We start from the raw sequence: 26,257 nt of genomic DNA, 5'->3' as shown, positions 1-26,257 counted from the left end.
AAAATAAGTAAGTAAATAATAATTATATTTATAACCCCAGTGAGCAAGCCGAATGCAACTGTGGCAAGGAACACAAAACTCTTTTTTGAAAAATTACCTTGGGAGAAACCAGACTCACCATGGAGGCCAGTTCCCCTCTGGCTAACATCATGAATATAATGCCAATATTACATTAATTACAATATTATAGTGCAAGTCATGGTTTAAAATTATTAAACTTAGTATGTGTTAAGCGTCCGTGTTTCAAACAAAGATTTTGTATGAACTGTAAGATTAATGACTAATGTCTTTGAAGTGCATCCTGGATTAACTGAAAAAGTTCACATAGATGCAATTGTCCTTATTAGTTGGCTGATGAAGGGTTTTGTTGTTAATTAATTGATAGTCTATGTATTCCATTTCAAGAGTGTAGTCCATCATTAGACCGAGGTTATGCAGGCAGAGGTCAGTTAGGTGCATCGCATTTCAACCTGGCTGGTCATTTTTGTGAGGTCTATCCTAAATCCAAGGTTCACGCTCTGGCATATGAAATCCCATGTCTTATGGTTGGAGTTGGCATCAGTTCATCCTCAGAAGTCCATCGTAATAGACTGAAGTGATGTTTGCCTGGCACCGGCTGCTATTTGTCATCATCCCACAGCAACACGTAGCAGTGAAGTCCAACACGAAGCAGGAATGGAGCTGGATCCAGCTGGTTCTGGTGACCTCAGGATAGGAGTCCCAAAGTTGAGACAGGGAAACAAATAAAATAATATTAGCATAGATGCCATTTAATTTATTGCAGGGTTATAGATCAGGATCACTGTTTCTGGTTCCGGCAGACCTAACTAAAGCAGCCTAATTGTGAGTTGAAGGATAAATTAGGTGTATGCCTGGCTAAATAGATGAGTCTTTAGTCTAGACTTAAACTGAGGGAGTGTGTCTGCATCTCGAAAACTGTAGTTTAGGAGACAAATATGAAAAGGATCTACCTCCTTTTGTGGATTTTGATATTCTAAGAACTATTAAAAGGCCAGAATTTTGCAATTGTAATGATCGTGATGGAATATAGCGTGGTTGAATGTCACTTAAGTACTGCGGAGCTAGACCATTCAAAGCTTTGTACGTAGTGAACAGAATTTTAAAATTAATACGAAATTAACAGGTAGCCAATGTAACAACGATAAAATGGGGCTAATATGATCACATTTCTTGGTTCTCGTCAGCACTCTGACTGCAGTATTTTGAACCAATTGAAGTTTATTTATTGACATTGCTGGACATCTTCCCAGTAATGCCTTACAATAATCTAGTCTTGAGGTCATGAATGCATTAACTTGTTTTTCGGCATCAGCAACAGAGAGCATATGAAGTAAAAATGCTGTTTGCTCTACAAACATTGGTAATTAGATTTTCAAAGGACAGATTGGTATCAAATATAACACCTAAGTTCTTCGCTGTTGAAGACGATGCAACAGTACATCTTTCGAGAGTCAAATTATATTTTAGTGTCTTACTTTTAGAGATTTTAGTTCCAATAATTAGTAATCTGTTTTGTCGGAATTGAGAATAAGGAACTTTCTGGCCATCCAATCTTTTTTATTTCATTGATACACTCTGCTAATTTGAGACTTGTGAAATCTCAACAGGTTTGAAGAAATATAAAGTTGTGTATCGTCAGCATAACAATGGAAACTTATTCCACGATTCCAGATAATCTCCCAGGGGAAGCATATACAAGGAGAAAAGCATATAAGTGCAGTCTCTGTACTGTAATGAGGCCTAAATCCTGACTGAAATTGTTCATATATATTGTTTCTCTGTATAAATTAACATATTTGAGAGGATACTACCTTTTCAAATATTTGTGACATAAACGGGAGATTTGAAATCAGTCTATAATTAGCCAGTTCTCCAGGATCAAGTTGTGGCTTCTTAATGAGAGGTTTGATAACTGACATATTAAAGTTTCTTGGAACATGTCCTAAAGATAGCAAATAGTTAATAATATTAAGAAGAGGTTCTGAGATTACAGTGAATACCTCTTTTAAGAGCTTGGTTGGTATTGGATCTAACAAACATGTTGTGACATTTGATGTTTCGATACGTTTTGTTAGCTCTTCATGACAGCAAAAGATTGAAGTTGCAAGTGAGGAAAATTATGAGACACTGTTTCTGAGGTACTGTGGCAGATGATTGCATAATTCCAATTTTATTTAGGATACTTTCAATTTTATTCATGAATATTCATGAATTCATTACTATTGTGCTGTGATGGAATATCTGGTTCTGTTGAGGCTTTATTCCTAACCAATTTAGCCACAGTACTGAATAAACACCTAAATTTGTAAAGATTGTTGTGGTTATTTTCTATGAGTTTTCTAAAATATGCTGACCTGGCAGCTTTAAGTGCCTGTCTTTATCTACAGACACAATCCTTCCATCCACGAAGAAATACCTCTAATTTTGTATTCTTCCACTTGCGCTCCATTTACCGAGCTGCTCTCTTGAAAGCATGAGTGTGATCATTGTACTATGGATCAGGGCTTTTTTCTTTAATTGACTTTCATCGAAGGGGGGCGACACTATCAAGAGTGCTAGAGAAGACTGTATTTATTTTTCTGTTATATCATTAAGTTCTTCTAGGCTTTGGGGATTACTGAGTGTATGAGATAGATCTGGAAGATTACAAGACAAGAGATGAGGAAATCATCTGAGATGTCATCGCTCTGTGGCACAACTTCTATATTATCAAGTCCATATGACAGATTTAAATCTAGCGTATGATTATGGTGAAGAGTTCGTCCTGTTACATTTTGACTCCAAGAGAGTTGAGAATATTGATAAATGCTAATCCCAATGTGTCATTTTCATTATCTATGTGAATGTTGAAATCACCAGCATTTAAAGCTCAGTAACTACAAGATCTGATAAAAAATTTGCAAATTCACCAAGGAAATAATAATAAGGCCCTGGTGATCTACATACTGTAGCAAGGGTAAAAGACAACAGAGTTTTTTTCATTTATGTATATCTTTATCTGACGGTGTCACATTAAGCATTATTATGTCAAAAGACTTAAATTTATATCCTGTCCTCTTAGTAACACCACAATCTTCACTGTAAACTGTAGCAAAACCTCCTCCTCGACCCTTCAGATGAGGCTCATGTTTATAACAATAACCTGGGGAGTAGATTCATTTAAACTAATATATGCATCCGGTTTAAGACAGGTTTCAGTCAAACAGAGCACATCCAAACTATGATCTGTAATAATTTCATTTACAATTAGTTCTTTGGTAGAACGAGATCTAATAGGGTTAGTAGCCCTATCTTTATATGATGTTTATCTTTAATTTGTTTGTTTTGTTCAGGTTTAGCTTATTCACATTTTTTCTAAATTATTTATTGAGGGTTTTGTGTTTGGTAGTTCAGGGAACAGACACAGTTTCTATATGATATCTAGGTGATACAGTCTCTATGTGTTGTAGTTTATGTGACCTGTGTGACATCTCAAGGCAGCTAGCAGACATTCAGATTAACCAGTTTGTCTGCTTCCTGAACTGGGCCCCAGTTAGTCAAATACTATCAATATTAAGACTATGAAACAAATTACTAGAGAAAAGAGCGGCACCATCCCTGGAGGGATGGAGTCCGTCTCTATTCAGCAGGTAAGGTCTACCCCAAAAACCTTCCAATTGTCTATAAATCCTATTCTATTCTCTAGACACCACTCTAGACATCCAGCCATTCAAAGACACTAATAACTATAAACCGCATCACCGCGAATGAGCAGGGATGGGGCCAGAGCATATTACAGTGTCTGACATCATTTTGGAAAATTCACACTTCTTTAACATTATTTCTAGTGATTTCTGACTGGCAAAGCCAGACATCATTAGTGCTGACATGAATAACAATTTTTACATTTAGCATTAGCCAGCACTTGTAAATTTAATTTGATGTCAGATGCTCTGGCACCCAAAATGCATTTAACAATAGTGGCTGGAGTCTCTATTTCCACGTTCCTTACAACAGAATCACCAATAACAAAGGCTCTTTCAACACGATTCTCAGTGGGTGCATCACTGAGTGGGGAGAATCGATTGGAAACCCTAACAGGAACGGGAGAGTGGTGTCGCTTTGCTGAGCAAGTATGCCGCCGAGACGTCACCTAAACATCCTACTGCGGGGACTCTACAGCCGGAACCAAAGTGTGTGTTTTCCTGTCTGTACTTCCCGCATCCAAAACAGTATCTACCGCTTCTCTTTCTCACTGAACTCCACTAGCATTTGGATGTGTGTCTCTAACTCATTAACCTTCTCCGTCAGCCTGACTAATTCCTTACATTTATCACATGTGAATCCCTTACTGCTGATGGAAGAGGCTATTGTAAACATGTGACATGCATTGCAGGAATAAATAACATGATCCGATGCCATGACTTACCGCAGTTGTTGTAGTTGTTGGTTGATTCTGAGCAGCGAGGGTTTGAGATCGATGTGAATCCCTCACGCAATTGGATCAATGCAATAATTGCAGTTACCATGAGCTCATAGTTTGTTAATCTAAAGTATGCTAAATCCATCGGCCCGCATTATTTCAGCATATTTTAAAAAATAAAAAGTTTTTAGTATATGTTTATAATCAACAACTATAAACAGTTTTATATTTTTGAGTGTGTGTGTGTGTGTGTGTGTGTGTGTGTGTGTGTGTGTGTGTGTGTGTGTGAGCGTGTATTTATCACTTTGTGGGGACCAAATGTCCCCATAAGGATAGTAAAACCCGAAATTATTGACCTTGTGGGGACATTTTGTTGGTCCCCATGAGGAAAACAGCTTATAAATCATACTAAATTATGTTTTTTGAAAATGTAAAAATGCAGAAAGTTTTCTGTGAGGTTTAGGGGTAGGGTTAGGTTTAGGGGATAGAATATAAAGTTTGTACAGTATAAAAACCATTATGTCTATGGAAAGTCCCCATTAAACATGGAAACACTACATGTGTGTGTGTGTGTGTGTGTGTGTGTGTGTGTGTGTGTGTGTGTGTGTGTGTGTGTGTGTGTGTGTGTGTGTGTGTGTGTGTTTTTATTTCATTTATGTCAACGGTGCCCAAACTAGGGCCCGTGGGCCAAAGTTGGCCTGTGATGACCTTTGGCAAATCATAGATAACAAGAGCGGGGAAAAAAATTGAAGAAAAAAATATGTCATTGATACAACTCTTCATTTTTAATTGATCTTTTTGTTTTAACCTTTTTTATTTATTTATTTTTGCATTAAAAAACTATAGCTTATTTGAAAAGTAGAGAATATAAGTGATTACATTTTTTTAAATGTATGCGTGCTGTCTGAAAGTTTGCGCCATTTGCCATCCCAGGTGCCACCCCAAAATCTTCACTATGATTAGCCAGCTCCAAAGTCGGAGGTGGGCATTCAATACCGCCCGAGAGAACTTAATTGGTTTAAAATGGAGCAGGAACCGAATCTGTATCAAAAAATTACATTAGGTGGACTCGCAGAACAGTGCGTACAGTCATCCGAAATGAAATATGGCTTGAAAATGTACTATACATTGTGCAGCATTTCATATCCACGTGAATGTGACCATTGAAGCACACCCGTGAATTGATAAAGGGTTGATAAAGTCAGGTGAGGGAGCATTTCAATATAAAAAATGGTTCCGTTCAATCCAAACACGGCACAACATTACGACAAGCACTATAACGAACAGACCAGTACTCTCAAAATTCTATTTTCTGCCCTGCCAGCTAGACAAAAATGGTCCATCCATCCATCCATCGTCAACCGCTTATCCTGTGTACAGGGTCGCGGGGGGCTGGAGCCTATCCCAGCTAACATTGGGCGAAAGGCGGGGGACAAAAATGGTAATGCAGTAAATTAATTCTTCATATTTCATCTTCTTATTCTGACTAAAATCCATTTTGCATCTAACATATGTGTGCATCATACTGTAATTAATTTGTCAAATGTGAGAAAATCTGCATTTATTTGCAACTATCAGATAAAAACAGATAGCAGCAGGTTTTTAATAACCATAAGATACAATGCTATATTTCAGCAGGTTCTTAATTATAATCATGTTTTTGAGTCAGCGAAATGAATAGGTCTCAATTTTTTAATTAGCAGAAATGTGCTTCATAGCTTTTATTTCCTTTCATAATGTAATGCATTCAGCAGTAATCCATCACCTCTTAAGAAAAGAAGCAAAAGTACAATACAAGTTTTAATATCACAACAGGAATACAGTTTATTCCTATTCCTATCCCATTCAATTTGGCAGTCCCAATAAATGTTAATACTGAGTGAAATCCAGGACAATGTGTAGCCTAGGTCTATGATAAGAAATATTTTTAATATCGTCTTTGTCAAAAAACAAAACAATATCCTACATAATAGTATTATGTCATGTCATTGTAATGTATCTTCATCTATCCAAAACTGCACAAAACTACCTTGCGTTCAATGTGAGGAGATGTGCTGTTCTTAAAGAGACAGTACCATGTTTTAAGATGTGCTTACATTTAGTTGTTTACCTGACATTTTATCCAAAGTGACTCACAAATGAGAAAGAGACACAACATACATACAAATGATATTGAAAACAATGATGTGCATTGTGCAAGTATAGGATACTTGATGCATTTTGGAGCCAATCAGGGGAGGACTGGCCATCGGGAGAACCGAGCGGGCCAGTGGGTTGGCCGCGAAACGGGCCGAATGGGCTGCAGTAAGCTAAAATGAGCCGCCGTGTTATGCAGAACGGACCACAAAATGGCGATATGCAGAAAAGGACAGCGAACAGTTGCTGTGACGGTTGCTATGTAAAATCCCGGGCCGATTTCTCTTCCCAGTCCAGGCTGCTTGAAATATCCAAATAAAATAAAAAGTGAGTAAAATGTACTTATAGCAGAGTATTGCAACTTTAATTGATAATTTTAAATGGAAGCCACCAAGAATTGTTTGAAGCATACTTGAAAATATCTTCTGTTAACTCTACTAGCAACATCTGCATAGAAATGTTTCCTAGGTTGTTGTTGTTTTTTTAAGTAAACCCAGCTCCAATTGTTTTTTCTTCAGTGAGGACTATGCCATAATTATTGTATAGCTCTATATTCTCAACAATGGTCTCATTTGTGTCCATAGATTTATCCTAAGAAATTTAGGACGCAAAGTTGATTCTTAAATGAGAAGAATCAGAAATCTATTAAAACTATTGAACAATTAAAGAGCAATGTCTTAGAAGTACAATTTTCCTCTGTTGATGACTGTCAAAACATTTACCAATTTATCTGAATTGACCAAACATGTTGCTTATATCCTGAATAATTCGGGGGAATTTTACAAGCTGGAAGGATCCTAGAAATGCACAATGAGTAGACCAGAATTCTAAACCTGAGCTGACTGCCTTAAACGTTACACAGAGTACAACTCTTAAAGAAGACTGGCTCAGACTACCATGAAAATCTATGCTGATGTAACAGGAGCCAGCTGGTGTGCAGTGTGTAAACCTCACTCTCCTAGAGACTGTAACCTTAAGCCTACTTGTGAGAGCACCCGGCTCCCACGCCGGAGATGTTGGTTCGAGTCCTGTTTGGAGCGGGCGACCAGGACCAGTGGTGCCGTGACCTGGATGGGAGTGAGGTTTAGGGGGGTGAGTGTAACGGGAGCCATCTGGTAGATAGCTGTGTAGTGTGTAAACCTCACTCTCCTGACCTCAAGAGGTGCACTAGTGACTGACGCTAAAGGCTGTAGCCTTTAGCCTCCTTGTTAGCGCACCCGCCTCCCACGCCGGAGACGTCGGTTCGGAGAGGGCGAGTAGGACCGGTTACACTGATCTAGATATTGATACTGATCTGGTAGTCAGTGTTAGTTTGTGCTGGTCTAGTTGATGGACTAACATCTGGTAGTTAGTTTACCTTAAAATTCTATTCATTTGGCAATTATGTGTATTTTTGTAATTTGACGTTATAAATGTTTTAATATAGATAAAGTGTAGTTTGATGAAGTTTCATTATTCAAGGTTTATGCATGTATAGTTTATTTGGAACTCTCCATCTTTACAGTATGGAAGCTGAATCAGATTATTTCTAAGTTTACTAAGTGCTAGTCAAGACTCATACCATATTTGCAGCCGACAACTGGATTAAAAAAACAAGACAAATGAGTTTAGAGTGTAATTGCTATGGTGTGTGTACAGTATGACTTTATTCTGACAGTGAAACAGACCGTCGTTTTGAAGATGCCTGACCTTTACTGCCTCTCTGTTAATCAAGGAGCAGAAAAAAACATGATGTGGTAAAAAAAGGGAGGGTTGGGGGGGTGGGGGGGTATCATGTTTTTAGTTCAGTTGCAGAATGCCAATGCAGAGAGCAACTCAACACTCCCTCTGGGATTGAACACACACCAGAACCCAATGTCCCCATCACCCCTAAATCTCTTTCTGAGCGCTACTGTCACCATCTATAGTGAACGCACCTAAACGTTTGTGTGTGTTTGAGTCAGAGGTGTAAATCTGTCCTTGGAATGTTTGGAAGTGTCTTTTTGTATATATATATATATATAATTGAAAGTAAATGTGACCGCATGCCTATATACCACTTTTTATGCAGCTCCTATTGGTTAAAATGAATTTCTCTTCTTAAAGGGATAGATTTAATGTTGTGTCTGCCTCAGTGTTCAAATGAATTAATTGAAGGAGTGAACATTACACCTATATAGCGCTTTTCTGATATTACTTTTAAAGCGCTTTACACAGTAAACAGGGGACTCTCCTCAACCACCACCCGTGTGCAGCATTCACCCGGATGATGTGACGCCAGCCATAGTGTGCCAGTACTCTCATCACACACCAGCTATTGGTGGAGAGGAGATAGTAGAGTGATAGAGCCAATTAATGGAATTCATGATCATTCGTGTCCCTCTATTTCAACAGTATATGTACAGTACAGGTACATTCAGATCACAAACATATTGACCCTAATGCACACAACTTAACATCAGGAAAGTTAAAGAAACCAATACCAATTCAGAGCATGAGCCTTAAATCACACACATACACACATATCTAATCATTCAAACACATGCACACTGTCTAGTGAGCCGTGAAGGCCCAGCACCGCAGGCAATACCGGCTGATGGTATATGCAGTAATGTTCTCATTAGTTTCTATTCAGACAGTGTGACTATATTCATGCTCTTTATTATTATCCTATATTCAACCTGTTGTCATCACAATGTCCTGAAATTTTTAATGGAAATTGTGGATCATATTTTAGAATAGAAAATTCCTCATTCTGATGGAATTTACATCAGATTGGATTTTTTCCTGATGCAACCTGGACAACTAATATATGTAGAAAGGTCGTTGGTAAGATGGGTGTGGGAAGATGGGTTTATTATGTGATCTGATGGCACTGGACAGAGCTTCTGTGGGAGTGACATTTACACACCTACTGTTTTCAACTCACTTTTACCTTATATAACACACAGACACACACACACACACACACACAGAGAGAGAGAGAATAAAGAGGAACAGTAATTCCTAAAGGCTGTGTGTGAATGCTGACCTTTCTGTCAAACAGCATCCACAAACATACTGTCTTGTGTGTTGATATATGAATGCACGCCATTCTGTCACTTACATTTTTAAATAATTATATTTAGTACTTTGTGTAGTGCATTATTAATATTTCTGTTCTTAAAGGGATAACTCACACAAAACATTTAATTATCTTATCATTTACTTATGCTCATGTTGCTCCAAACCACAATTACTTTCTTTCTTCTGTTGAACACTATAGGTGGGATGTTAGTGACTGACAGCCTCAGTCACCATTCACTTTGATTGCATCTTTTTCTTTTTTTTCTCAATAAGCAAGTGCGTGGGGGATTGTCCCTGTAATAAGGGCACTGTAAGTTGCTTTGGATAAAAGTGTCTGCCAAATGCATATATGTAAATGTAAATAATCTTGCTTAAGCAGATGCAATCAGCACTGAAATTAAATTACGTATTTAAAAGTATTTAAATTACGTCATTGTCATTCCTTTCTGTCCAAACACACCTCTTTTCTATGTAAATTAGGATCATTATAGATTGCGCTTCATTCACAAAAATTGCCCCAGTGCAATTTACATTGCTTGCAAATTGCATTTAGCATAGATTTTGCAGGCGTATTTGCACTGTTGCCTGATCTGCATAATTTCCTTAGTGAATGGCTTGCGAAACCAGCGCAAAGCATGTACTAATAAATAACACATTCATCAGGCACATTTCATTCAAAGTGAATTCACCTCAGAAAGTTACCCAAAAAATGATGAATTAAGTGTTTTGCTTTTGTTCAACATCTTTGAACTGGAGCTCTGGTAACAATATGCTTTAGTTATAGTTAAATAATAAGGTGACCTGCAGATTTTGGAAAACAAATCTGGGAAACAGTTTTAATCAAAATAAGGAAAGACATAAATGAAAGCTGATGTGGGTATTTTCTTTATGATAAAATTTCGTATCCCAGAATAATATGCAGTCAACTTTGACCCTGTTTACACCTGGTATTAAGATGCATTTTGGCTGAGAGAGGAAAAAAAAAAAACGGATACCAAAAACTTGATGGATGTTTTCCACTGTGTTTGATATCAACATGTAGTTAGACAGATGAGAAGCACAAACTTGTGAAGCTACTTTAATACAGGTAATCCACTAGAATAAGGGATAATTCTGCTCAAAATGTTGCGTTTGTGCTTAGATTCAATTTTAGATGCATCTGGGAGAATAAGTGTGCTGGGGTTTTTTTCTCTCGCTTTCTTGGTGTATTATGACTTTTTTTGTGGTTTATTATTATGCAGTAACACACTTACATAGTGACTGATGCATGTCATCATGAAATCAGGGACGCTCCCTTCGAATTCTAAGCACATGTAGTCACAGGAGAGGCATTTATGCGACCAGGTGTAAAAAGTGATGTGTTTTGCCTGACCACATGTGATTGGATCACCCGAGACGCATCTTAAGGTGTAAACGGTATGCCATTGTAAGTACACCATTTTTGGGTTGATTTCACCTAAAAGTGTAAACTGTGGCGCTTATTGTTTTTTAGTCCCGTTTGCTGATGCTAGTGACCCAGAAATTACATACTTCAAGTTTAAGATGATCTTAAGAGTGTGATTTCCCAATTTAAAGGGATAGTTCACCCAAAAATGATAATTCTCTCATCATTCATACTCACTTATCTGTTCCCAACCACACCTATCATATCACATCTGAAGCCATGGATTTAACCACTGGAATTGTATGGAAAACCTTAATGCTGCCTTTATGTGCTTTTTGGAACAACAGAGCTGAGATATTTTTCTAAAAATCTTTGTTTGTGTTCTGCAGAAGAACGGAAGTCATACACATCTGGGATGTCATGAGGGTGAGTAAATTATAAATTTTTTGGTGAACTATCCCTTTAATAGTAGTCTAAAACCCAGCCTGCATTGTAAGAGCTAAAGAAAACACATTGTGCCACTGGTGTATGTTTTGCCACATATGTTGTGAATGTGTGTTTGTGTTTACCTGTGGCCGTGGGTGTCCTTTGACCAGGCACTGCAGAATTAATGTGTCCCCTTCTCTAATGGTGTAGATTCTTTCACTGATGTTGTCCTCTTTAACAACACATGCCTGGCCAGAATGCACAATCTGTGCATTTGCAGGAGCTGCAGGAGAGAGAGAAAAAAGGGAGAGAGAGAGAGAGAGAGAGAGAGAGAGAGAGAGAGAGAGAGAGAGAGAGAGAGAGAGAACGATTATTCACTTACAATTTCAATACATTTTGAGGTTATGGCAGTGGTGAGGACATAATGCAGTGTTGGGGAGTACTGTAACTAACTAATACAAAGAGGGAAACTGCTAAGGAATACTCCACCCAAAAAAAATTATTCTGTCATCAATAACTCTCATTACTCCTCAAACAACACCATAAAGGAAGTCCATACAAAACAGGTGCTATATTACACTTGATCCGATATGATTTTTCATTCAATTGAAATTGCGTGCATCAAGAATTTCACTGATGAGACAAACATGAGCCAAAGACAATCATTCATGCTCACAACACAGTCTTTGAAGGAAACGTACGTGATAAGGATATTTGAAAAGACATGTTCATGTTCTTTGAGTCAAAAGTGCATTCAACCATATTTTCCTTGCAGAGTTTGCCAGCTGCTTTACGTCATGCTCTGAGCAGAATTCCAACTCAGGACCTAGGGGAATACTACAGCCAGCGGTCCGGGCAGCTGAGCCCGACAGTCACTGGCCGGTGAGCGCTTTGATCGCAGAGAGGAACTCATGTACTGCGACAGCCTACACACTGTAAACGATGCACTGATTAGCATTTGAAAGTGAGTCTGGAAACAGAAAAAGCCATGAGGCATGAGGACGTCTTTAGAAATGTGTGGAAATCACCAAGCCTTTTATTTGTGAGTGTAATGGTGTGGTCAGGGCTGAGCGGGAGTCAGAGGCCAGTCACTGTTCTGAAATTAATGATGCTCATTAGCAACACAATGAAGGCTGAGCGCATGCTAACACCATTGACAACCGGCAGAAGAGAACGAATCTCCTATACTCATAGAAATCACTTATCTCAGCAACTTCTATTCCAAGGTAACCTGCTGTTCAGATATTACCAGAGTTGTGCACCATTCAGAACTGAATTGAGTACATGGAAATCAAGATGTAGGACTGTAATTCAAATTTGAAAATTGGACATCTGTAAATGTAGCTTTTAATAATGGATTTCATTTTCGCATTAATGATGTTCCCATATACACAACAGTGTGGTATTTCTAGAAGCATTAGATGATATTAATAATCAATGTTTTAAATGCTACCTATTGAATTTAGCAATTCATTTATCAGCCTGGTGTCATGTGACTGTGGCGACATTTTTGCAAAATGATATTACATGTTTCGTATTGCATCAGTTCTGAAGTTAAATGTCCACTAAGTGGCCCTAAAACAAGTAACATTTTCTACCAAACATATGAGATTTTGAAGATTAATGCAAGCTTTAAATCAACATATCCTACCTACCTCCCTACCCTAAACCTTAACCCTAACTGGCTGCTCTGGATCAGGTGGTAGAGCGGGTCGGCCACTAATTGCAGGGTTGGCGGTTTGATTCCCAGCACACATGACTCCACATGCTGAAGTGTGTGTGTGTGTGTGTGTGTGTGTGTGTGTGTGTGTGTGTGTGTGTGTGTGTGTGTGTGTGTGTGTGGCGTGTATTTATCACTTTGTGGGGACCAAATGTCCCCATAAGGATAGTAAAACCCGAAATTTTTGACCTTGTGGGGACATTTTGTTGGTCCCCATGAGGAAAACAGCTTATAAATCATACTAAATTATGTTTTTTGAAAATGTAAAAATGCAGAAAGTTTTCTGTGAGGGTTAGGTTTAGGGGTAGGGTTAGGTTTAGGGGATAGAATATAAAGTTTGTACAGTATAAAAACCATTATGTCTATGGAAAGTCCCCATAAAACATGGAAACACAACATGTGTGTGTGTGTGTGTGTGTGTGTGTGTGTACAGTGAGGCACTCGCAAGTGCAAGCACTTACTGTTTCAAAAGTAGCCACAAGACTTAAACAGTATGCATGTAAACACGATTCTTCTTCTTACCACTACCTAACCTCGTCTTTATAAAGTTATATCCAATTTTACAACTTACATGTCTGATGTAACACCATGAAGCCTAAAAACCCTAAGACAACTGAAAAAACTATAGGTTTAAGCAACTTTACAGCTCAAATAATTCACAATATAATTGCTTTTTTTATTATAAGCTTCAAATTTCTGCTTGTTAGCTATCCAAAAATCGGCCCCATTCACTTCCATTGTAAGTGCCTCATTGTAACCTTGAATGATGCTTCATATATATATATATATATATATATATATATATATATATATATATATATATATATATATATATATATATATACACTCACCTAAAGGATTATTAGGAACACCATACTAATACTGTGTTTGACCCACTTTCGCCTTCAGAACTGCCTTAATTCTACGTGGCATTGATTCAACAAGGTGCTGAAAGCATTCTTTAGAAATGTTGGCCCATATTGATAGGATAGCATCTTGCAGTTGATGGAGATTTGTGGGATGCACATCCAGGGCACGAAGCTCCCGTTCCACCACATCCCAAAGATGCTCTATTGGGTTGAGATCTGGTGACTGTATGGGCCATTTTAGTACAGTGAACTCATTGTCATGTTCAAGAAACCAATTTGAAATGTTTCGAGCTTTGTGACATGGTGCATTATCCTGCTGGAAGTAGCCATCAGAGGATGGGTACATGGTGGCCATAAAGGGATGGACATGGTCAGAAACAATGCTCAGGTAGGCCGTGGCATTTAAACGATGCCCAATTGGCACTAAGGGGCCTAAAGTGTGCCATGAAAACATCCCCCACACCATTACACCACCACCACCAGCCTGCAGAGTGGTAACAAGGCATGATGGATCCATGTTCTCATTCTGTTTATGCCAAATTCTGACACTACCATCTGAATGTCTCAACAGAAATCGAGACTCATCAGACCAGGCAACATTTTTCCAGTCTTCAACTGTCCAATTTTGGTGAGCTCTTGCAAATTGTAGCCTCTTTTTCCTATTTGTAGTGGAGATGAGTGGTACCGGTGGGGTCTTATGCTGTTGTAGCCCATCCGCCTCAAGGTTGTGCGTGTTGTGGCTTCACAAATGCTTTGCTGCATACCTCGGTTGTAACGAGTGGTTATTTCAGTCAAAGTTGCTCTTTTATCAGCTTGAATCAGTCGGCCCATTCTCCTCTGACCTCTAGTATCAACAAGGCATTTTCGCCCACAGGACTGCCGCATACTGGATGTTTTTCCCTTTTCACACCATTCTTTGTAAACCCTAGAAATGGTTGTGCGTGAAAATCCCAGTAACTGAGCAGATTGTGAAATACTCAGACCGGCCCGTCTGGCACCAACAACCATGCCATGCTCAAAATTGCTTAAATCACCTTTCTTTCCCATTCTGACATACAGTTTGGAGTTCAGGAGATTGTCTTGACCAGGACCACACCCCTAAATGCATTGAAGCAACTGCCATGTGATTGGTTGATTAGATAATTGCATTAATGAGAAATTGAACAGGTGTTCCTAATAATCCTTTAGGTGAGTGTATATATTTGTATTGTGGTAATCAATAAATTATGCCACAAATGCTGTCGGTTGTAAGTATTAAACACAGAATATTCCTTTAAGTTTTGAATTTTTTTGTATGACAAAGATTTTAATTTTTAATTTTAAAGTCACAATTTCTGTTTTATAGGTTTAAGTAAAATTGAAATCTTTCCAAGTACCCCCTGCTGTCGTACCCCTGGTTGGGAATCACTACAGTAACTATACCACCTCAAACCACTTCAAAATAACCCTAACAATATAGTTTTAATAGCCTTTTGGCACAGCTTTGTGTGAGTGGCCAGAAAATTGCCCGAGACCCTGTGTGCCTCTACGGATGTGCATAAGAGAATATAAAAGCGTGGTCGATAGAGTGGTTACTGAAAGACAGAGAGAATGAATTTCTCCATGATGTGATTATTATTGATCTGTTAAGTGCGAGGTGTGTGTATGTGTGAGGTCCTTGCGTTAACAGCTGTGGGTACACCACATAATTAGTGTATGGCTGGACCTCACAAACCCACTTACCCTTTCAGCAGGTGTGAATGTTTTCTGTGTGTGTGTAAGATTGTTGGACATTCTCCTCCTCCACAGCGGTAAAGATCGCCCCGTGTCCAGGATGAGCTCTCTTTAACTCTGTAACGGGGTCAACATCTATCACTGTCACACTGACCCAGTGCATCATGGGATGAAGACAAACCACATCTCCACATCAGTATGCAGCAGCAGTCACTCTGCTACAGAAAACACTCTGGGTTGTCTACTGAGAAGAACTAGAAACATCAAAGAAATCCGTAGCAACCTCTGTCTGATATGGATTCTTAGATTCTAGTCCATAACACCACATTAAAAGGGAAAGATTTAAGATAACACTAGCTTGCAACTAGCTCTGCTCCAAAACCTAGAGAGTTGCCTTGATGTCTACTTTCTACATAGTCAGTTACCTTCTAAAGAAGTACCCTAACTGAAATGGAACCTCATAATTGTATGATTTGGTACGCAAGCTATCTGATCATGACAGGACTAAGTGTAAAAGCCCTCCCAGAAGCATTTGCAGTTGCAATCCAACCACCAAGGAGGTGGTTTGAGATCCATACAAGATGTGACTCGCCCATTTAAATGCATCTGGTTATTTAGGCCACATATATAAACTTTACAGCAGCCAGATGTAACTATGTGTGGCCCACCCAGTATCTGCTTTCATCAAGAAAATGCACAGACACAAATTAAATGAAGCAATGGATCCACTGGAGAGGGGTGTGGTCTGAATAGAGGGTGAAGGCCCATCCCAGCAAATAAAAGTGGAAGGTGAGGACCGTCCACTTGATCGCCAAGCACTCTTTCTCGATTGTGCTGTACTTAGTCTCCCTCCCCAGAGAGGCCCAAAAGACTCTCCCCCTCCCTTCCTAGCATCCTTACCGACATGCCTACGCAGCCCTCTGTACATCCTTCCCGGGAAAAAGCGCCGTAAAAGACGGGGAAAGTGAGGAGGTGTGGCAGTCAAACTCAAGCTCCTGCTTCAGTCAGGCAGTGAGTCTAGTCTTTGTCTGGACATGTTTATGCATTATGGTGATTGCAAACGATTGATCAACTGGCATTCATCAGTCCCTACATACTACTGGAATATCCCCATTGTACCGATCTTGTGTGATCAGCTGTCCCTGCACTGCTTGCCGATTCATCATCTCCGCCCGCTGCGTCAGGCAACGCAGCCGTCCGAGGACCTAGTGCAGATGAAGATGGCCTTGGTCAAAGCGAGATCCATGGTAAACAAGTCTTTTATTCTTAATGACTTTTTTACCTCGTGAGCCCTGGATTTTCTATTTTTTACTGAAACGTGGCTCTCTACTGTAGATTCTCTTTTCTCTGATCTCCTACCACCCAGCGGCAAATTCTTTAACTCCCCTCGAACTGCGAGATGGGAAGGTGGTTTGACTACATTTTTTAAAGAACACATTCACTGTCAGATTTTACAAAGGAATACATATAACAGCTTTGCCCTGCAATTGTTGGCTTTGGATTCTGAGATCCCTCTGGCTGTGGCCTTGGTCTATTGTCCACCAAAAGATTTTCTTGCTGAATTTTTGGACTTGCTGGGGGGGGTATTATTCCTTTTGATAGACACTTAATTATTTGGGATTTTAATATGCATGTATGCTGCCCATCAAACTCTTTTGCTAAATACTTGTGAAAGGCCCTACTCATATACAGGGCCACACACTCAATCTTGTAATGTTAAATGGATTCTCTGTGTGTGATATTGAGATATGCGACCATAGCTTTTCTGACCATAAACCCATAATATTTAATATATCTCTGTCATCAATATAGTAAAATCCCATGTGCCGGCTCACTTGACCCAGAAGATATCCGCTACCACTCTTGCCTCCTTTTCGTTTGAGGAGTTTTCTCAATCTTCAGATTTTGCTTCACCTGATCTACTGTAAGTCTCGATGAGCTTCTTCATTGTTTTAACTCTGGCTGCACTATCTTAGACTTTGTGGCCCCACTGAGGACTAAACATAAACCTACTCCTGAGCCATGGTTTAACAACACCACACGTGCCTTGAGACAGGCATGTAGAAGGGTGGAAAGAAAATGGAAAAAGGACAAGATCCATATGAAATATTTTTATATTCTCTTTCCAAATATCAGAAGGCTGTGAGATCAGCTAAGTCTGTGTATTTATCGGCTCTTATAGACAAGAACCATAACAATCCTAGAACACTTTTTAATGGAGTGGTGGTGGCATAGTGGCTAAAGCACAGGGCTGTTAATCAGAGGGTCCCTGGTTTAAACCCCACAGCCACCACCATTGTGCCCTTGAGCAAGGCACTTAACTCCAGGTTGCTCCGGGGGGATTGTCCCTGTAATAATTGCACTGTAAGACGCTTTGGATAAAAGCGTCTGCCAAAGGCATAAATGTAATACAATTAATGCTGTGTTAAATCTGGCTGTTTGCAGTTGATAGCTGTGTGTGAATGTTTCTGACACTTTTTTTATTAATAAGATGACCGAGATTAGGGAGAATATTCACCCTGTTGTTTATATATGTTGCTGTCCCTTCAAACTATATTGGTGTTTTAAACTTAACTTTCTTTCTTGCATGATGTTGTAAACCAGATAAAGCCCACTGGATTTTCCAAAGATGTTATTCCGCCACAGTTACTTAAACAAGTGTTTGATGTAGTTGGTCCTACTCTTTTAATTTTGATTAATAAGTGCCTTGAATCAGGAGTTGTCCCTGACTATCTGAAGCATGCCTCGGTACAACCCAGACTTAAAAGGCCTAAGCTTGATTCCTCAGTTCTTGACCCATTTCAAACCTCTCTTTTTTATCTAAAATACTGGAGAGAGTTTTTATAATGAAAACAAGATTCTTGATATGTTTCAATCGGGTTTTAGGAAATCTCATTCTACTGAGACAGCTCTCTGAAAAGTTTTAAATGATTTTTTATTAGCCAACGAATCCAGAGATTCTGTAGCGCTAGTACTTTTAGATCTGAGTGCTGCTTTTGACACGGTGGACTACAATGTTCAGTGAGGGGTTCAGCCTTAAGTTGGTTTCAATCATACTGCACAAACAGGAGTTTTTCAGTCAATATAGGGCAATTTTACTCTGATGCTGTTCCTTTGACTTGCTGTGTCCCCCAAGGTTCTACTCTAGCTCCCATGCTGTTCTCTCTCTATATGCTGCCACTTGGTTCTATTTTTAAGAAATATGGTATATCTTACCACTGTTATGCAGATGACACACATTTATCTTCCTCTGAATCACAAGATCAGCTTAGACCCCATGGTTGCTTGCCTTGTGGATGTTAAAGCATGTTTGTCTTTACATTTTTTAAGTTTAAACTAGTCTAAATAGAGATTGTTGTATTTACCCCTTCTGATGCCAAGAGTATAGCCAATTTAAATCTTGATGTCTTAACACTCTACATTAAGCCATACGGGAAAAATCTGGGAGTCCTTTTGGACAGTGCACTAAAACTGGATAGACAAGTTAATTAGGTTGTAAAAGCTAGTTTTTATCAATTGCGTGCCTTGGCGAAAATGAAGTCTTTTTTCTCTTTAGAGAAATTTGAAAGGGTGATCCATGCTTTTATTTCCACTAGGCTTGATTACTGTAACTCTCTGTACCTGGGGATTAGCCATTCTTCTTTAGCTCGCCTTCGGATGATTAAAAATGCAGCTGCTAGAGTTTAACAGGGGCTCGAAAGCGTAAGCATATTACCCCTAACCTACGGTCTTTACATTGGCTACCTGTTTGCTAGAGAATTGATTTTAAAGCACTCTTATTGGTTTTTAAGTCTCGAAATGGTTTAGCACCCTCATACCTCTCTGACCTGCTGACTGATTACCACCCAGTGAGAGCTCTTAGATCTGTCGATCAAAGCCTTTTAGTTGTTCCAAAATCTAGGTTAAAGTCTAGGGGTGATCGGGCATTCTCCATAGCTGCTCCAAATTTTGGAACTGGCTAGCAATTCAGATTAGAACTGCCCCCACACTACCCATTTTTACATCTAAGCTAAAAATATTTCTATTTGATCTGGCCTACAATTTGTGATGTGATGCTTTACTGTATATGCTCTGTTTTTGTGTAATGAATGACTTTGTGCCTGTCTGATTGTATTTGATGATAATTTATGTTTTATTGTACAGCACATTGGTCAATGTTAGATGTTTTTAATAGTGCTTTATAAATAATAAATTGATTGATTGATTGATTGATTACTGTAAATAATGATATCATCAAGATAAATATTGGCAAAGGCAGAATGTGGGCAGAGAATTATATCCATGAGGTGCTGAAATGTGGCTGGGGCCCCAAACAAACCAAAAGGAAGGGTGACAAATTGGTGTAATCCAAACGGAGTGGAAAAACACGGGACATGGGAGTTAATGGAATCTGGCAATATCCCTTTGTCAAATCCAGTGTCATGTGTCAAATTTATACACCGCATTGATTTTCCATAATCTACAAAGAAATGGACCGAGCTGTTACTCTTCAGAACCAGCACTGCCAGGCTGGCACAGTCACTGTTGGATTCTTCTATTACCCCCATATGTAGCATCACCTTTAATTCCTCCGGGTAATCGGTAGGGACGACTGCATACCACTACCCCTGGGGTCATGTCGATATGGTGCTCTATGGTGCTCTCCTTGCAACCTGGCAACCTCTGTGACTTGTGACAGTGAGAGGTGGTCTCCGCAAGTGACCGGGATGACTCGATCAGTGGTTTTTAAGTTCACCTCCGGTCCGAGATCCTCCCTCTTCGGAACCATCTTCGCCAAAGTCACGGGGACCACCTCTCTTCATGGTTTTATGAGACAAGATAGTAAATCTGAGATAGTAAATCTGACGTGCTCCACATAATCTGTTCGTTTAACCTCATTATCAATTTCCCAAACCCTACGTGTGACCTCAAAGGGCCCTTGCCACCTTACAAGTACTTTAGAGCTTGATGTGGGGAGTAATACAAGGACTTTATCTCCTTGCGCAAATTTCTGTGTACCCCTATTAGACAGCTTTGACGTTCTTGAGCCTGGAGCAAATTCTCCTGTGTTAATTGTCCCAGTGTGTGGAGTTTTGCTCTCAGGTAGAGATTTATTGAATGAATTTTTTTGCTGTTTGAAGGTTCCTCCTTCCAATTTTCCTGTTGGACGTCAAGCATTCCGCACAGTCGATGTCTGTACAATCATTCAAATGGGGAGAACCCCACGGAGGCTTGCAGGACCTCTCGTACTGTAAATATTAGGGGCTCAATCCACTATGTGGTGAAATGTTGCGCAGAGGCACTGCTTCCGGATATCACGTTGCGAAGTCCACCAGAACCAACACAAAGTGATGCCTGTGTGCTGTCTGCTCTAATGGCCCGAAGAGGTCCATGCCAATCCTTTCAAAGGGGACCTCGATCGATGGAAGGGGACACAATGGTGATTTTGGGGTGGGCGGAGGATTCACCATCTGACATTCACGGCATGCTGCACACCACCTGCGAACATCCCTGTGAATGCCCAGCCAATAGAAATGGGCCATTAGGCAGTTTGGTGTTTTTTCTTGTCCTAAGTTACCCGCCATCAGATTATGATGAGCCGTCTGGAATAACATTTCGCGGTGGCTCATCTGTATCCACAACTGTGTTGTATCTTCCTTTGTCTGAGTGTCCTGCATCACTCAATAAAACAGATCCTTAATAATCGAACAATATGGGTATGAGAGTGCCATGACTGGCTGGAGGCGTTGACCATCAATCACTTTCACTTGGTCAAAAGCGTGCCAAAGGGTCTCATCTTGTGTCTGCTCCAGAGGAGCAGGGAACCCCTTTAATGGCAGAGGAAGCAGCGGCTTCCCCCTCTCTTGCATCATCCGGATGAGGAGCTGATGTAGATGGCCCAGGCTCCGCCTACCCAGTCATCAAATTGCCCATCATACACCGATACACTTTATTACTGGACCCATCAACACAAATTCCCCTCAATAAAGTGTAAATTCCATCCAATTCATAACCAAAATTTGTGGATGGGTGACACTATGCTTTTGTCCCTGAAATTGAATAATAATTTACACATGCACACACCTCACTCTCACCCGGCATGCTGCATCCAAAGCTCCATCTTGAACTAACATAAATCTCAACCAAACAGGGTACACACACACACACACACACACACACACATGTTGTGTTTCCATGTTTTATGGGGACTTTCCATAGACATAATGGTTTTTATACTGTACAAACTTTATATTCTATCCCCTAAACCTAACCCTACCCCTAAACCTAACCCTCACAGAAAACTTTCTGCATTTTTACATTTTCAAAAAACATAATTTAGTATGATTTATAAGCTGTTTTCCTCATGGGGACCGACAAAATGTCCCCACAAGGTCAAACATTTCGGGTTTTACTATCCTTATGGGGACATTTGGTCCCCACAAAGTGATAAATACACGCTCACACACACACACACACACACACACACACACACACACACTCAGGATCAGCTTTTCTATCTGGGCTTCCCATCTCCATCTATTTAAATTTGTTATGACATTGTATTTCAGAGAACAGTCAATATTTGTGGGTTACTGAAGCCACCTACTGGTTATTATTGTAATTTCATGCTATGGTCTTTTTTCCCCCTAGCAGATAGCAGCAGATGTTTCAAACAAAAACAACTGTCATTTATTGATTAAAAAACATCTCTTTAAAAAAAGCTTAAATACCAATAAAATACCAAATTAAATGCAAAAGTTTAATTCCATACATTTATTGAAAAAAAGAATAATAAAAAAACATGAACATGTAATGAACAGTATCAGATAGTTAACTCTTTGGTTGTAAAACATTTAACACACATTAATACAAATAACAGCTGTTGTCTTTTGTACTGCAATTGTTGATGCAATTTTAGCTGCATCCTGTTTTTAGTTGTTATCAACCATATAAAGTTTAGAAAAATTTCACTGCCCACCATTATTATTAGGGCTGAGTAGAAATATATTTTCCAATTAATTCACTTCTATTAAGTGGCTCACTGTATGCCAGATTTGTACTTTTTTAACACATTTTTGTGTTAATCAACATTATGCCAAAATTGCTGTCTATTGAGCTTAACCTGCATTGAACCATGAATATTAATTTAATAAAAATTATGCAAAATAAAGCTTCAAGGCCAATAAGAAATATTTCTGGCCACTATATTTTCTCAATTCACCAGCCTACCTAAGTGTATGTGAAATTCAGGGCAAACTGTCACTCTGCAACAACCAACATACATCTCCCCATTTCTACTTTTTCTATCAGCCTTGTCCATCCATCTATCCATCCATTCACCTATACAACAATCCATCTAAATCTGAAACAAACAAGGTTTCTTGCTTTCTCTTTCTGTGTGTGTGTGTGTGTGTGTGTGTGTGTGTGTGTGTGTGTGTGTGTGTGTGTGTGTGTGTGTGTGTGTGTGTGTGTGTGTGTGTGTGTGTGTGTGAGTTATCAAACTAGTCTCAAGCTAGCGGAGGGGAACTTGCCTGAGGGGGGTAGAAAGAAACAAAACAAATGGAGAGCGGCATACAGAGATGGAATATAAAAACAAATCAATATGGCACACACAAATACACAATAAATGAACACAGCAAACCAAACACACAGAGTCACAAAAAAGTGATAGAAGGTGATATATACAGAAACAAGAGTATGGATACCAAAGCAAAAAGGCATGATTTACTAATACAGAAATGTGAATGAAATTAAATGATTATAGCAAGATTAGATTAGATTAGAGCATTGCACTTGCAATGCAAAGGACCGGGTATGAGTCCTGAAGAACACGTGAGTCCACATATGACTCAAAAGTGTCAAAGAAGCATAGCAGGGTGAGGTGGTTAAGATTGCATTTTTTTTTTATCTCACATTTGATTTTATGGCACTTTTGGTTTAAGATTTCAGGAAGGTTGGTAGGATTTTGTTTATTTAAAATTGAATATAGCATTAACCTAAAGGAATAATTCACCCAAAAATGAAAATTCTCTCATCATTTACTCACCCTCATGTCATCCCAGATGTGTTTTTTTTCTGCTTAACACAAATGATGATTTTTAGAACAATATCTTATCTTTGAAGGTCTATACAATGTAAGTAAATGAAGGCCAAAACTTTGAATCTCCAAAAACACATAAAGTCAGCATAAAATCTATATAGTCTACATAATCTATAAAACTCCAGTGGTCCATGTTTTCTGATCCACTCGGCTTTGGATTAGAGCAGATCAAAACATAAACTCCTTTTTCACAGTACATCTTGCCATTGCAGTTTCTAGGCATGATTGTGATTTCAAGTTTTGTCACACTTTTTAGCACCTGAGGTATGCACAGAGTGCTAGATGGTGCTAGGGAGTGTAATCGAGAGTTATAGTGAAAAAAAGTTACATTTTGTTCTGTTCTCAATCTAAAATAGATTATACAGTATTTATTCAGAAGGCCTCGATAAAACCACTGGAATCTTATGGATTACTTTTATACTGCCTTTATGTGCTTTTTGGAGCTTCAAAGTTCTGATCACCATTCACTTGCATTGTATGGACCTACAGAGCTGAAATATTCTTCTAAAAATCTTTGTTTGTGTTCTGCAGAAGAAAAACGCCATACAAATCTGGGATGTCATGAGGCTAAAGTAAATTTTAAGATAATTTAAAATTTTGGGTGAATTGTTATCATTTACCTCATCTGTTTGGGAGAAAATTGTACTGGCTTTTAGTACCACACAGTGGATATTTCACCTCAGAACTGCCACTATAAGGTGTAATGAACTATGTAATATCACATGGCAAAAAACATTTGATTTTCCCGAGATCAGGCTGCAATTATGACAGCATTAAGACAGATGTATGATAATCTTCTGATTTAAACTTCAGTAGCAAAAAATGGTGTCGTAAATCTGATTAATTTCCTTGAACTGTCTGTTTTCTCTCTATTACTATGATGCCATAAAAGCTATATGAACACTAATAAAAAGAATACTAAAAACATTATTAGCAAAATGCTGTGTAAAAACTATTCGATGGAGTATAGCATGTCACACTACAGGACACAGGGCTGGACTGGGAAGACAAATGGGGGGGCTGTTCGCTGCCCTTTTCTGCACATCGCGGCGTCATTTAGTTGTCCGTCCTGCATAACGCGGCAGCTCATTTTTGCTTATCATGGCCCATTCGGCATGTTTCGCGGCCGACCCAAAGTGCGTCGTCTCACCGGGAAAATGCCCGGTATGCTAGATTACCAGTCCAACCCTGACAGGCATGTCAACTTCCCAAAAGTATTTCGTGTCAGCAGAGGAAATATAGACTGTGTCCAGTATTTTAATTATCATGAAAAGGCTGAAACAATTGTATTGTATATTTTCTAATATACATATTTTTAGGTAACTTATTATTTATTTATTTTCCAGAGTAAACTAGCAAGATGTTAATAACATTTAATGCCAGGATAATCTGTGTTTCTAAAGACCCCGAACAACAGGATGAAAGAAGCACCACTCTGAGCTAATGACACCCAACAAATGAGGGCAGGTGTGAAGACTGCAGGTGTAATTGATGACCCGAAATGTGTGTGCTCCACCTGCACCCACGACCCTCTGGGATATTCCTGCAGTGCTCCTGACTGCCTTCAAATGTTGCTCAAAGATTTCTAGAGCATCCCCTCTCCCTGTTCTGCTTCATGCACATGCTCCACACATAAATCATAGTTGAAACACTCCTGCTGAGGAACTTCAGCACATCCACTGTTTCACTCTCTTCCTGGAGTCATACAGCTATTCATCTATCCTGCTTCTCCCAGTGTCCCAGGAGAGAGAGGGATTTATTCATCCTTCAGGAACTGAACGGCACTTCTATGAGCACATGCAATGAAAATGAATAAGATCCATAAAGGGGAAAGTCCACCCAAAAAGGAAAATTCTGTCATAATTTACCCAACTTTGTGTTTTTCCTAGCATGTTCAGGTTTGCTTCTGTGAAACATAACAGGAGAAATGTTGAAGAATGCAGCTTTAAAGCTTCAAACAGGTTGCAAAATTACCATGGAATTATCATAAAAATAATCCATACAACTCTTGTATGAAATATGCCAATCTTCTGAAGTCATATCATAGTTTTGTGTGAGGAATAGACCAACGTTTAAATCATTATTCACTGAAAATCTTGACATCCACCCTCGCTCTCCTCAGCGCTTTCATGAGCAACATAAAAGATGTCCAGTTCATGAACAAATTGCTATTTTGAGTCTGTATGTATTATCCACTAATGAATCAGACTAATGGTGTTCTTCAAATTTTGTGTGCCACAGAAGAAAGTCATACAGGTTTGGAGCAACATGAGGGTAAGTAAATAATGACTGAAGTTTTATTTTTGGCTGAACTATCCCTTTTAAACAGATTGGCCATCAGGGACTGGAAAGGACTAATCTGACAATGTTAGTCATGTCAAGGTGCTTTATCGAGTGTTTTCCTGTTTTGTGAGATGCTGTTAGCTTTCACTGTGGCTCAATACAGATCAGACCTCTGACA

General features: G+C 39.1%; 1 protein-coding gene across 1 annotated transcript in view; it reads right to left on the bottom strand.

Annotated features, from left to right (window-relative positions):
* LOC127617821 (MAM domain-containing glycosylphosphatidylinositol anchor protein 1-like) overlaps positions 1-26,257 on the bottom strand; it is a 220,963-nt gene that overhangs the window by 150,432 nt on the left and 44,274 nt on the right. The window contains exon 3 of the mRNA XM_052089915.1: positions 11,558-11,697. Coding sequence (XP_051945875.1) covers positions 11,558-11,697 — 140 coding nt within the window. The remainder of the gene's footprint in view (positions 1-11,557; positions 11,698-26,257) is intronic.

This window comes from Xyrauchen texanus, chromosome 24 (genome assembly GCF_025860055.1).
Source record: "Xyrauchen texanus isolate HMW12.3.18 chromosome 24, RBS_HiC_50CHRs, whole genome shotgun sequence".
NCBI lineage: Eukaryota > Metazoa > Chordata > Actinopteri > Cypriniformes > Catostomidae > Xyrauchen > Xyrauchen texanus.
The sequence above is the reverse complement of the archived record's forward strand: the minus strand, read 5'-3'. Positions and strand labels throughout refer to the sequence as shown.